The 14782-nt window shown below is 40.2% G+C and overlaps 1 protein-coding gene across 2 annotated transcripts in view; it reads left to right on the forward strand.

Annotated features, from left to right (window-relative positions):
* The window catches only part of SHCBP1 (SHC binding and spindle associated 1), a 105041-nt gene extending 91096 nt beyond the window's left edge, over nt 1-13945 (forward strand). For both annotated transcript variants that reach the window (XM_085877155.1, XM_085877154.1), the window contains exons 8-15: nt 882-1053; nt 1816-1936; nt 2191-2322; nt 4415-4533; nt 8085-8171; nt 9945-10125; nt 10676-10809; nt 12744-13945. In XM_085877155.1, the coding sequence (XP_085733281.1) occupies nt 882-1053; nt 1816-1936; nt 2191-2322; nt 4415-4533; nt 8085-8171; nt 9945-10125; nt 10676-10809; nt 12744-12878 (1081 nt within the window). In that variant the 3' untranslated portion in view covers nt 12879-13945. The remainder of the gene's footprint in view (nt 1-881; nt 1054-1815; nt 1937-2190; nt 2323-4414; nt 4534-8084; nt 8172-9944; nt 10126-10675; nt 10810-12743) is intronic.
* Nucleotides 13946-14782: the final 837 nt, after the last annotated feature.

Below are 14782 nucleotides of genomic sequence, written 5' to 3' on the forward strand. Positions count from 1 at the left end.
TCGCAAGTACCAGTCTATGACTGCTTGTTTGTTTGTCTGTTTGTTTGTTTGTCATGCAGTTTCCCTCACAGAAAAATACCATTTGAGATTCTCACGTTTGCACGGAAAAGCAGACTATAACAATTGTTCTCCTTGGTAACATTGAGAAATATCCACCAGGCAGTTTCACACCCAGCCCACTATTCTAAAGGGCAAGTGTGCATTGTTCACACGAATGTGCGAAATTCATCAGTATTTTATTATGGTTTTTTTTTTTTTGGACCGTGCTGTGAGCTATTGGTTTTAAAGGTAAACCCAATGTCTTGTCCATTCAGATCTTAAAGCTGAAGGACAACATGAAGACGAGGTAGCTCAGCACAAATATAGTACCAAAAAGAATGAGGATACACAGATGCGAGGGCACAGATATAAATATCGAGAGCAAGTTGAACTGCAAGTAAATGTAGAAAGAGATGACAAGTACTTGGTTTTTGTGTCGAAGCCTGTCCAGAAACCGACGCGCATGGCAATGACATTTCGAAGGCATTAACGAGACGAAAGAAAAATCAACACAGTAAATGGGACTTGAATCTGGGATCCCAGTTTATTGAGCTGAGCTCTTTTTGGTGGGGTTGGGGAAAATTATAAGGAGGCCAGCCTGAAACGAATGAGAAAACAGTTTTGATTTATGTGAATGTATATATCTTGCTTTCCTTCAGCCACATCCTCACCTCTTCTTTATTATTTTTATTTATTTTTTCTTCCCATCCTCCACCTCCTCTTTCTCTGTTGGACAGATTAAATCACAATCAGCCTGCAGACCCATCTGCTTCTGCAGCCATGTATACTCACTATTCTCAAATGATGAGTTTCAATCTCGCTCTTAATGTGTCTCCATGCAGATATGTGTTGGGGTATCAAACGAGCTCCGGTCAACCGGTTGTGCACGCAAAAGGTCCTCGGGAAGACTGTGAAACATTAACGCACATCGTGAGCGAAGATCCCATCAACGTGCACACATTGAAGTCTGTGCTGGAGATGCTACACCAGAGAGGGCATGATTGGTCAATGCTGGTTCGTGATTTATTTTGGTGGTGTTGATGTCATTGTGTTTTTTGCTGCAAACAATCTGGGCCTTTCTCAGCATTGTTTCTAATGCACACATAGACACACTGGCAGAGGTGGTACCAAGTTGGATCCTGTGAGTGTCGGTGAAAGGTTTAACAGTTTAATATTGCAATGCTTGACACCAAACTGCTTTTGGGTCAGTTGTCTTTGATGTCATATGCATGAGTTGCCTAATTGTGACCATTGCCATGCGCTTCATGGTAAACATGCCATGCTAATCTATAATGAGGATCCTGGTTGACTCTGATGTGTGGATGTAAGAAACACAAGGCTGTGTTAAGGTGGTGAGAAAGCATGATTAAATATGGGGATGTGCACTGTGAACCTTCTTGTAAGAAATATAATGTTTTTTTTTTAACAACGAAGCACGGAATAAGGGAATGAATTGCTGTTTGTTAACACGGGATCTGTCAGAATTTGTCACTCGATTTCGAAAACGATGCAATGGGATCCTTTAAGGCATGATGTAACCATTGTGCTGTTAAAGAACAGATCATCAGTATGTGAGCCATCCTCCCTGAGGTTGGAGGTTGTGTTCATTTGTAACTCCTCCACAGCTGTCTGCTTGTATAGTGCCACATCTCTGACTTGTTTGATCGGAAATTGTGAAAAACATTCACCCACATTGTCGAGACCGGCTGTCCTTTTCTTCTGGTCAGATAATGTCATTGGCATGCAACCAGGTGTTGAGATGTCTCTTTTTTTTAGTTTCATCGAGACATCCATTCTGCCCTTGATGCCTGTTACGAGGGTGATACCGTGCTGCTTTGCCCTGGCCGGTATGTGGAAGACGCCTCTTTGAGCATCGCCGAGTCTATCCAATTTGAAGGTGAGCGTGTGTTTTACCATTTGGCACCCATGTGACAGCTATCACACATACGAGTTGTGATGAGCGTTGTGGAAGGGCAACAACTGTTTGGGGTTTTTTTTTCTTTCATTGTTTCTTCTTTGTTTGAATAACCCAATACTCTCAGCTCTGGTGTGTACATGTCTCTTTGCTTGGGTGAAAATCCCATTGCATGATGTGCATCCTGCATGTGCTTACCTATTGTATTCTTATTTGTAAAACCGTTCGTTCACCAGGTTTTGGCCTTCCTGATGATGTGGTCATTGAGAAGAGTGGTCGAGGGGACATGTTTGTGCAGTGTTCTGCAGATATGATCTCCATGTCAAACATAAAATTTGTTCAGCATGACACGGTGGAAGGCATCCTAGGTAAATTTCCTTTTTATTTTTTTGAGAGCCAGGTGATTAATTTCAATTTAATTTAATATGACATTAAATGTTCATGGAAGAGCTTTGGATAAGGGTAAGTCAATAATTAAAGTGAATTTTTTAATTGCACACCAAATATGCAAGCTTCACTGGTGGGGAAGACTTTATTTGTCGACATGGACCCATCGCACATCCACACACTTCTTCCACCGCTTCACGATATTATGGATGCCATCATAATATAATTATGTTGGATGGTCCTTGATTCATTTCTGTGCTGCTACTTGGACCTTGTCATCACGAAAGTTCTGACATCGGTGAACTTCCATAATTGTGCAAAACAGATGAAACAAGTGGTGCCAGGCACAACAAATCCCGCCCATTTAAGGCATAAAGTCTTCAGACCCTACCGATCTTCACAAATATGCATTTTTCACGATAGGAATGGGTAGGATTATAAGTTACAAATAGAATAAGGTTCACTATAAGCTTAGTTTGAAGTAAATCAGATCATTTTTGACAAAGTTTTATGAGCGAAAAACGCTTTTGATCTTTTCTTGACCTTGACCTTTGATTCAATTGAACCCAAAAGTTAATGGGGTCATCCAAGGTTCATTGCCCACCTGTGGATTAACTTTGATAGTGTTTGCTAAAGCCGTTTTGCCGTAAAGTTGCTAACAGACAGACAGACAGACAGACAGACAGACAGACAGACAGACAGACAGACAGACAGACAGACAGACAGACAGACAGACAGACAGACAGACAGACAGACAGACAGACAGACAGACAGACAGACAGACAGACAGACAGACAGACAGACAGACAGACAGACAGACAGACAGACAGACAGACAGACAAACAAACCGGACGATTACAATATCCGCCTCCCTCCCTCCGGGGGGGTGGGATAAAAAGAGGGAAATCTGCATTGTAAGGTACGTGGGGTAACAGTTGGCATCCAAGTTTGTCAATGCACTGCACTGTAGCCAGTGGTGTGTGTGTGTGTGTGTGTGTGTGTGTGTGTGTGTGTGTGTGTGTGTGTGTGTGTGTGTGTGTGTGTGTGTGTGTGTGTGTGTGTGTGTGTGTGTGTGTGTGTGTGTGTGTGTGTGTGCGCGCGTGCGCATGTGCGCACGTTTTTATGCTGCAGAATGACACCGGTGGTGAGTGCCCCATAACACTTTGTACTGATTTCTGGCTTCAATTTAATTTACAAACATACTGAATAGGTTGCACCTCTTGGTTTCATGGTCCATGATGAAGTGTGACAGGACCACTCTGCTCGTCCAAAATATTGTCATCATCACTCCCAAAACACTGACATTGCTTGAACTTTTTCTTTCAAAGGAGTGAGGCTCATGGAAGAGCATGGTATAACTGACAGTGAGATAAACATCAAAGGAATGCATGAATAGGAAAATATGAGAGGGAGGAGGGAAGGATACTATATATGGTGAACGAATGACTGAAGTTTACCCCTTTAATGCCACACATAATACAGCTGTATTTCACACGTATGTGGTATGAGTGACATTAAAATTAACTTTATTTATTGACTTACCTTCGTACATGTGTTATATGAAAGACAAAGACAAAGGCATTGGGAAATCGGTGCACAATGGACAGTGCGTGTGTGCACACACAATATTTCACTTGAACGCATGTGCTGCAGAAGTGCTTAATAGTTAGGGTAGATGGCTAAAGTATTTGTCTTGTCCCAATATTATCCTGGTGAATGTGAAATACCAGCTCAATTTGCTCCCATTTACTCACATTGGCAGAGAGCAGGAAGTACATTGTAATAAGTGGTTGCAGTGATCATTTTAGTGTGTTTTTGTGACAGCCAATTAGGTCGCAAATGACTCATGACAGAAACCAACCAATCGGTGAACATTATGGTAATAAATGTTATTGCATACATTGGATGAAACTATGTGTGGCTGTGCTGTGGAATCTTGCATTTGGGCTTCACAAAGAACTATCGCGAACTGCAGAATCACGTAAACTTTCCCAGGGGATGAGTTTAATCACATTTATGTAATTACATTTGAATGAATCAGAGTGGCTTTTCATGGTGATTGTTCTTATTTAGTGGTGCTTCGGGGTCAGACAGTGCTGCAGAACTGTGTGCTCCAGTGTGAGACATCCGGTGTAACCGTGCGACCAAATGCACACCTGCAGATGAAAAATTGTGATCTTTGTGGAGCAAAGGTACCTTTCCCTTCTCTATGCTGTTTCCCATTGCAGGGTCTTATTATTGGTATGGAGAAAAAAAAATACCAGTTCTTGCTTCTGTTTTTGTATTATGCACATATTGGTGTGAATCTTAGGTTGAGGGGACTCTTATTCATGAATACTAAAATACCACATGATTTATTTTTTCCATTTGATAAACATTGTTTACTGCTGGCAGCTTTACTGGAGTTCCAAGAGACCATTTTAGTTGAGAATGAGCTAAGATCATTAGTTCGGTCGATTGCATCTGTTTTTGACGTGTTCTGGATGATGACCATGTGGGAACACATTATTTTTCTAACCCTGAATGTAATCATTAAATATTTTGACTGGGTACACACTGCTCACAAATCGGTAGAATTCCATCATGTGTATGTATATGTATATGTATATGTATATGTGTATATATATATATATATATATATATATATATATATATATATATATATATATATATATATACATATACATATACATATACATACATATACATACATTCACAACCTTTAAGGATTTTTTAATTGCTTTCAGCAATTTCTAGCTTTTCCAATTGGCTGAAAGCCAGGTCTCTCACATGTGGATCACAACTCATACAAAATCTGAAACGTTTGAAACTGAAATTAACCAGAAGATTTGCTTGCAATTTTGTGTCTAATTCAACCGAGCGAAACCAACATTCCCGCTTCTCACATGACTTGTAAATTGGAATTGTAGTGGCGTCTTCTTATGTTTGGTATTTAACAAAACCACAAGAAACTTGACCTATAATCTTTCTAAACCCACCCTCTTCCCCACTACGGTTGCTGTTTGCTTAACGGTTAAGGTGGCTAGCTTAAGATCTTGGGGTCTTGAGTTTGAGCCCCTGTCGATCCGTTAAATAACACCAGGTGAGTTGACTCGACCTGTTATCATTCTGAGGTCGGCAAAATGAGTGCCAGCTTCCTGTTAATCGGGGCGTCAGCAGCACAGCTGCGCTCCCAGCAATGATGTGTAATGGGTAATAAAGCAGAAATATTATATCCATCCAGAAAATACAGTACTTCGGTTCAATATATAATCAATACAATTGTATTTTTTTTGGGTGGGACCATGTCACCACAATTCACTCACAAACCATCTATAAAGTATTTTATTTCGATTTCTAAGACGGTCCACAATTACCATCTTGTATTCCTTATTATAAAGAAACTATTTGCAGAAAGTATAAATATAAAGTTTAACTTTAGTAACTCAACATCAAGCCTCTTCCATGCTAACATCAAGTAGGGTGATATCCAATTGAATGGAATACATGCAGCACCCGTATCCACATAACACACTCGATATTATAACATACCAGTGGAGTTACCGTCACCAGACCATAGCTATTTCTATTCTAACTCAACATCAAGCCGAGATACTAGGCCTCAACTCAACAAGCAAGCTTTCAAATAACCCTGCAAATGTTTATCATACAAGTGCTTGCATGATCGTTCATGGCACTTGCACTGCAAAACAACACACAAAAGTTACATTATATAGGAATGCAAGTACCATCTCTCTGTTAAACCGACCACACAGTTGCCGTATGTCGTCGCAAACGTCTGAGCGGAAGTACAGATCACGTGACATTTGGGTCAGATTACGTGACCTGGCATGCAGTGAAACGAATTATGATATGGTGTAACGGAAACAACACAACTCTAACTGCATTGCTGTCATTTTAACAGGTGATGGCCATTTGCAAAATACTACCGTTCACATATAAAACCAACAGCCATCGGCTGCACACGAAGTAATAAATAAAATCCTCCTCCCACTCCCCCATCCAAGAGTTTTCTTACCCCTTTTGTACAAGATATTAACTGCAAGGGGGCTGACAGCACTGAAAGATAGATACTTTTTTTTTTTGCTCAAGTCATATTAACGTGTAACCATTCGACGGGGTCACAGGATAGTTTCACCTTTGGAATGCATGAATGTAAAACTATTTTTTTCTCACTTCATGTGACCAGAAGTGGTTCACGTGTGCAATTTTTAACTGCACCATGTTAAAAAATAATTCTAAAATCTTTGCCTTCCATTTGATGCGATACTGCTTGCCAAAATGGGTTTCGACTGCAAAAAAACCAGTGTTTATAGGGTGTAGGAGCCAAAATGTGAAAGGTGATAAAGATAGATGGAGGATAAATGGAAAGTGGTCTGCTGGAAGTTAAAAAGACACTTCATGGATCCACTTTCCCTGACAAGCATCCACTTAGTACAGTTGTATGCTCACCCTGCTTGTGCTCACCAAGTGCTTAAGAGCACCCCAAGATCAGGGAGCCTTGAGGTAAAAAAGGATGTTTTATGATTCTGCTTACACAGACACTTTGGGGGTTTACTTGCCTGAGATATTTTTGGACTTTGAAATTGCAGCAGGCAGGAACTTGTAATTAATTATCTCAAAGAACATGTCAGTTATTCAAGGCCAGTTGGGGGATAATTAATTAAACTCATTTATTGTACTCATGTCAATTGTGCATGAACTAGGCCCTTTGGCAGAGGTACTTACTTGATGACATTATTGAACACAATCCATTGCTTTTGACCACCTGTTGAGATACTTCCTTCAGCAAGAAGTCATGAAAGTGATTTGAACTGTTGAAATCAAACCCACATCCAAAGTGGTAAGCATTGGTGCCAAAACTTTGCAGTGCTGCAGAGTGGGAGAAAGAGTGATACCTTGTCTCCCAGTCTCCCAAACTGAGAACATTCATTGGGTTTGGAGTGGTGAGGAACCAGCAAAAAGTGGTCAGAACTGGTAAAGTCAGCCTGAGCTAGGGCACAAACTTGCTCTGAAAGGCCATGTCATGGCACAGAATGGGAGTAAGAGTGAACACAAAAAGCGATAGCAGCTGAGCCCGAGGACAGATAAGGCCGAAGAGATTTGTGCAAGCAAAACCTGGTTGAGCTCCAAGCAAAGCTGTGTGCATCACAAGCAGCCTCCCAGATACAGACAGCATCCGTGCATAGGGCTGTACCTGCAACAGACTGCACCTGCAATGTGTAATTAAACAAGCTGTGCCATTGCCTGCCCTGGGGACGATGCTGAGAGCAGCTGTTGTGTGGCTAGGTATTGTGCCGCAATAGTCTGGAACTCACCATATGGCAAACGTGTTCCTATACATTCCAGTAGATGATCGGCAAGCTAGTGATCACCCGATTTCATCTATCTTTGTGCTCACTTTTCCTCTACTCCCCCCATTCCACTTTTTATTCCTTGCCATTCTCTCCCCAAACTTCTCCTCCTTCCCTATACCCTCTTCTCTCCCCCTTCTTCCCTTTTCTTTCTCTCCCTCTCCTCTCTCTCATTTTCTCCATCTTCCCCTCTCCCCACTCCCTCCCCCAATCCTTTCCCCTCTCTCCTCTGCTCCCCCCTTCCTCCTCCTACTCCCCCACCCTTGTCTCTCTCTTTCTCTGTCTCTCTGTCTCACTATATCCCTGGCTTCTCAATGGACAAAACCATAAGATGCCCACACTTTGCTGTGTTGTTCCGTCCAATGTAGGGTTCTGGGCTTGAGGTGTATCCTGGAAGTGCCTGTGTCCTTGCTGGAAATAACATCCATCACTGCAGGGAGGGAATTCTCATCAAGGTGTGTTATTGGTTTGCACAGACAAACTGAATATTAATTGCAAGTTGTGTAACATATGTTGCCATTTATACAATAGTATTTTGTATCTTCTTTGTGTGTATAAAAGATTTATTTTTATTTATTTATTTTGTTTTTAACGGAAAAATGAAACGAATTTTTTAAAATTTAAATTGCTATATTTTTCATAACTATCAATTTTTTTCATCTTGTATCCTTATTTAAAAAAAAAAAAGAAAAAAAAAGCAAGAGGCAACAAATGCAACTTGGTGAATGTCCCAAATTTTTGGAAGGCAGCCATCCATGGCCTGCATTTGTACATCCATGATTAGTTATGAAGCACATCTGACATTTCGCAGCCAGTCATGGACATATGCAAGTGACATCAAAACCAATTATGGAGCCATAAAGGCAAGACCGCTTTCACAGAAATTACTGACAAATCCATTAAGTTGCATCTCATATTCATGAAAAACTCCAGGTTATATTTTGCAGTTTTACACGATTTCTATATATTTCCATCATGGGCGGGCGGGTTTTCCACGATTTTTAAATTGATTAAACCACGGTTAAAAATATAAACATTAAATGTGCCTTTTTTCCACCCACCAAGCTACACGACCAATCAGGTAAATGAGTGGAGCGTCTTTTTCCCTCACTTGAGAGAAAAGAAGAAATTAAAATATGCGGAACAATCGGCGACTTACAAAATCAAAGGAAAGCCAAATTGGTGAATAATTTTAACCACACTCCGTTCTCACCTGCTCTATTCATCCATTCCAACTGAGCACTTTGCACAATTCGGACTCGTTATTGGCCAATATGTATGTATAGGCTCATAAAATGGTTCACCTACGTGCTTGAGGCCAATAATACCATTGGCTTTGTCTTTTTTTTTTCTTCAAATAAAGATGGAATGTGAAAAAAATGATAATCTGATCTCATGGTACTTGATTTATGAAACTTGTTTTCTTGTTTTCTAATACGAGTAGAAATGCAATTCACTGCAAGAATTATTGCTGTATTCTATATTGTGCAATGATAGTATTTAGATCCTCTTGAAATTGTCAGTGAAAGAAATGTTTTTTGGGGTCATGTGTACACGTGCACATGTATCATTAGCCGTTGACATGACATGACTTGACTTGTGCACATACGATCACATTTTAACTCTATTAGTTATTACCAAGCCTGACAGGATGGCCTAGAGGTATGCACACTCGCATCTAAGCTGTCTCGCCTGGATTAAAATTGTGACCCATCTATACGCTGTCATCCCGGTGTTTCATAGGCAGGGTGATTCATCAGTGTGTGTGCCGTCCCTCATATGGATGTTAAACCCGAGTGTCCTGTCTGCCGCCGGCATTAGTTGCAGCACGTTAAAGACCCCATGTCGTCCTGTGCAAAGAGTAGGCAAGCTATCGCCAGCACCATCTACAAGAAACATAGCTCAATGCATGTCTTTGAAGTTCATCAGACACTCTCATTGCATGGCATGAGGCCAATAATAAACCTGATATGAAATAAACCTTCACCAATCTTTTGCTTTCAATCGTTAAACTGTCATTAAAATGATATCCAGCTATCTTTCAGATCCGTTCCTCACATGTAGTTTTGGATTTGAATGTTGACAGCTGGTTTTGTCATTATTATATTCCACTGAATTTTGCACTTCCTGTTTTTTGCTGTTATTGCTATTTTTTTCCTTTTGTTGAGTGGTCTCAATGAAATTGCTGAAGCCAAGGCTCGTCAGCATCTCACAATACTTTATTGCAGGACTTCATGGCCTCCATGTATGATGTGCCCAAGCTGAATATGACAAACAACCTACTGCATTCCAATGAGCTGTATGGAGTAACACTAGTCAAACCTCAACACTTGGAGGCTAAACTTGAACCTGGTAACCCCAAGATGGTTGAAAAGAAGCCGATTGAAGACAAAGGGCTGCATAGTTCAGGTGCATATTTTGAAGCATCCCAAATCTTTCCATACCATCACACACTCACTCCCAGCACCTCTTAATATATCGTTTATTCAGGCATTCGGAAACTGTATGCGGAAGGTGATGAAAGATGTGATGTGAGCTTGTTGGGATGTGGTTGTGCCAAATGCTCTGCCTTTGATGATCCTTATTGCTCCAGATGCCTTGTGCTATAATGGAAATGCTGCCAGATGCCTTGTAATTAAGTCCTTGGAGGTGCAATGATTTGCCATACTTGTCTTGTCATTTTATTATTTTCCCCCATTTATTCATCTTTTTAATTTCCTGTCATTTCGCACTAATGCACTAGTAATCCTTTGTTACACAGATTCACTGTGCAGCCACTTTCACTGCACTCCTCCCCCTTCCTTTATGATGTAAAGTATAAGAATGAAAAATATATTTCAATATTTATTGAAGTTTTTGGACAGGGTTTGAAGAATGGAGGTGAACTGTTGGAGTTAAAGTGCATAAATTCAGCATTTGATTATTCTGTACTTGCTGTCCTTGTTGTTTATTGAAACAGACATGGAGGACTCAAATTATGTTGGAAGAGCAACTCATAAAGAGTGCATTAGCTTGGAGCCAGAGGAAGCCATCACTGCTGAGCTATTGAGTGCATCCCAGCTTAAGTTCAAGGAGAAAGTAGTACAAAAAAAGGTGAGGCATTCTTATGCTTTGTTTTGAAAGGCTTTGCATTCATTATCTTATATCGATAATAAAAGTGAACATATAATTGTTTGTTTGTTTATATATTATTCAAAAACCGAAAAACTACTTTACCCAATGTAACCAAATTTTGCATGTTGCCGATGAAGTACCCCAATTATGGTTTCTGTCGGGTACTTGTGGGAGGGGGAAGATCCCAATTCTCACAATGTAGATGTGTATTGTATAGTACCGCCCAGTGGTATCTGGTATTGCAAATCATTATCTTGCATATAGAAAGTTTTAAACAACATGATAATATGCATCACAATGATGATGAAATCTGAGAGAGAATAATTCAAAATTTTCAAAATGTTTAATTACACTGAATTTAAGTGGAGGTTTAAACTATAGAACCCAACACTGAGCTTCACAATTAAGCAGAAGTGATTTATTTTTCGAGCACCATATATAGGCAGAAAGGATGCCTGATGAAGATGAGTAGCAGGATGACCTAGATCAGCGGTTCTGAACCAAGGGCTGCATGGATCCCCATGGGGTATGTGATGCCTCATTGGGGGGGGGGTGCATGAGATGCATTTTGATTTGAGGCAGTGAAAGAGAAGCTGTTGGTACATGTACTGTCATATAAAAATCATTGAGAGGGGGTACGTGATGCCTCACGCTGAGACCAAAGGGGAGTAACCCAGCTGAAAAAGGTTCAAAACCACTGCCATAAACGTATGCACACTCAAGCTGTCTCACCTGGGTTTTATTCTCGGCACAGGTATAAACTCTCATCCCGGGCTTTCACAGGCAGGGTGTGTGCCATGATTAAACGGGCGTTCTGTCTACTAGCATTAGTTGGTGGATGTTGAAGATCCCATGGGTGTCCTTCACAAAGGGTAGGTGAGCTGTCTCCGGCACCCTGAACAAATTACAAATACCTGCCGAAACTTAGTCGAATGTCAGAGCTTGCCAGCCTTTTCGTGTAACACTTGAGCCAAGCTTACCTTGGCCAACCCCAATAAGTGAATAATTGTGGCCGTTAAAGAAGAAGAAGGGGCTGACGAAGGTGATGTTGGTTGACTTGCAAGCAGATGGAAGATTACCTTGGGCAAATGGTAGGGTGAACAGAGTAGAATTTTTGTGAATTACAACATGCCAACGGTTGATTAAATCTGTCAGCAAAGCCATGGGTAAAAATGCCTGGTGTATTCCTAAAAAAGGGAAGCGTCCATCCGTGTGTGTATCCGTCATGCTTTACGATAATCAAAATGGTACCATTGGAACACTAATAATCAATTTACTTAGTTGGAAAGCTAATAATTGATTTACTTGGAATAAACATTTGTGTTTGTTTAATCATAAAGATGCCCGTTTTAAAAGCCCATCTTTCCAACATTGAAGAAGACGAAGCTGGATTAGGAGCTTAATGCAGCAGTTCCGACCATAACATTTATTATTCGACGACAGCTGAAACCCTTTAAAACAACACGTCAGATACAGGAGCCTTCTAATTTATATACGTTGTAATACTTCTCAAAGCAATAGAAAATTGTATAAAATTACAGGGGAAAAGTACACAAACAACAACAACACCGCCACCATGACAGCAGCAGCAACAATTACATGTTATAAAATATCCATTTTTGAGTGTTTCACTTCATGTTATATCCTCATTGACAATCATCGATTGACATGCAATAATTTTTCTTTTTATGCATTGTTTGAATGCTTGATAAGTAGTCTGTAAGGTGATTCATCACCCAGTTTGACAGTATTTGGAAAATCTGTGGATGACTGGGCTACTGAGACCCTTCATCTACCATGCAGACGCCAATCATTTGCTTCTCGCATAACTGTTACTTGCATGTTAAAAGTGGGGAAGGAGGTGTAGGATTTTTACATGCAGTAGATCTTGAAAAAGGGTCTCTCCTTCGCAGGATGACAGTGCATCTTGTGAAGCAATTGTTGAGGAACAGGATGCTGGCGAGTTACCTGAAGACATGTTCATCTTTCTCTCGGGAAACTCATTTAGACGCAATGGCAAAGGGGCTTTTGGCATATTTTACTACTGACTCTCTCACCTTGTTGTGAAACCTTCCAAGGGATTTTCCGTATTCCGAAAGCAAGTTTAATATCGAAGTGTGAACAACAATTTGGAGCTTGCCTTGAAGAGCATTTCAAGTTTCACTTTCATGGGTAATTGGATGCACAGTTCACTTTGGATTTGCACTTCTGGACAACGATTTAAGAAAATATAAATATTGAAAAATAAGAATTATTTTTTGGCAGAGTTAAGAAATCTGTATTTTCAAATTGTCTTATTACCATCCCCGTATTCCTCATTGTGGTGGAGTGATTGAAGGCTTTACAGTCTTCCCCTCAGATAACCAGAAACAGAATCCACAATGAGATCAGATTGCTTTCATCAGGGTCCAAAGGAAAGATATGCTTATTGTTGGAAATTCTCGCCTGATCACAAATTTGAAAAACGCCATTTTCAGTGTCAAGAAATTGGTTTTCCTTACTCGGAATGAGCATTGTGAATTGCTGTTTGCCTGCCTGAATTCAATGACACGTTGAAATCATGCAGTGCTGTACTGTATGCCTTCATCGCTGTTCTCATCGTGCAATGACACAGAACACATCCACAGCACCAAATAGTCACTTTGATTTGTTTGGAAAAAGCACCTTGGTGTGTTTCCTGGTTGAATTTTTGCAATGCCATTCGACGGATGCACTTTGTTTGTTCAGTATTTATCATGGCAGATATGTGTAGAGGAGATTCAAAATCGACATTGTCTTATAAAATCAATGATATAAGCATGGATGCGAAATGTGCTTAGCTATTCCGGAAACAATGTCCGGGTATATCTTTTTTACACCATATTGCCTGCCCTTTTTTTTCTAGAAGCAAAACATAATTCGCCAACATAACATGGGAATTTGATAAAAAATTTGTTTGCACTGCTGTGAAGCAGAATTCCAATTTTGGAGTTTGTTGAATTGCATTTGTGGTAATGTGATTGTTTGTTACTGAAATGCAATATCTCTGTAGTAGCTACTCATCCGATGAATTCTCGACAAATTTGAGACAAATAGCACTTTTACCTATTATTCATTAAAAACAACTTTGATAAGACGAATGTGGCTTTTTTATTTTGAAAATTTTCAGCCTCATGGAGGAACTTGTAGATGTTTTCAGGAGAAGATTGCAGCCTGACCCAGCCTGAGTTATTGGGCAGTGTGGATTAGTGGTGGGAAGTTTATAACTAGAATATATTCCTTTTTTGTTCATATTGTGGTTCCGAGTGTGAATATTTGTGCTTCTTCCATAGTGTAGGTTAGTTCAGTATGTTTGTGTTGTGAAGTGGGATTATCAAGCTTTTCTTGTAATCAGTGATACAAATCTATATTATAATGAAGGACTGTCTTGTCTGTCCATCTTCAAACTACTCTCACAGTTTTGGGGCTAACTCTGCCAAACTTTGTGGAACCTTTTTGGGTCCGAGCGGGTGTCCTAAGGTGGATGCGAGGTTTCATAAATTTCTCAATACAATTATGATTTTGAGTTTCCACCTGTACGAAGCTGCTCTCTCTCTACACATGTAAACACATTCACGGGTCCGACATTCGCAGTTTCGCCATTTACCGCATGTGGAAACATTCGCTGGTTCGGTAATATATCAATACAATTGAGATGTTACATTTTGACCCGTACAACGCCCATCTTTCTCCGTGTGTAAACGCATTTGTGGTTTCAGTAATTTCTCAATACAATTGAGATTCTTGGTTCCCACACATGAAATGCTGCAATTTTTCACGTGGAAACGCATTTGCGGATTTGGCCTTTGAAGTTTTGTCATTGACTACATACAGAAACATTACCCACATTTTGGTGGGGTCAGCTACAGCAAGTTGGTTTTTTTTGTTGTTTTTTTGCCCAAGTCATTCATGAACTGGCTGTCCATGCCTGACG

The sequence above is a fragment of the Eptatretus burgeri genome, chromosome 4, assembly GCF_056783735.1.
Source record: "Eptatretus burgeri isolate ZD-2024b chromosome 4, Ebu_testis_v1, whole genome shotgun sequence".
In the NCBI taxonomy this organism is placed as follows: Eukaryota; Metazoa; Chordata; class Myxini; order Myxiniformes; family Myxinidae; genus Eptatretus; species Eptatretus burgeri.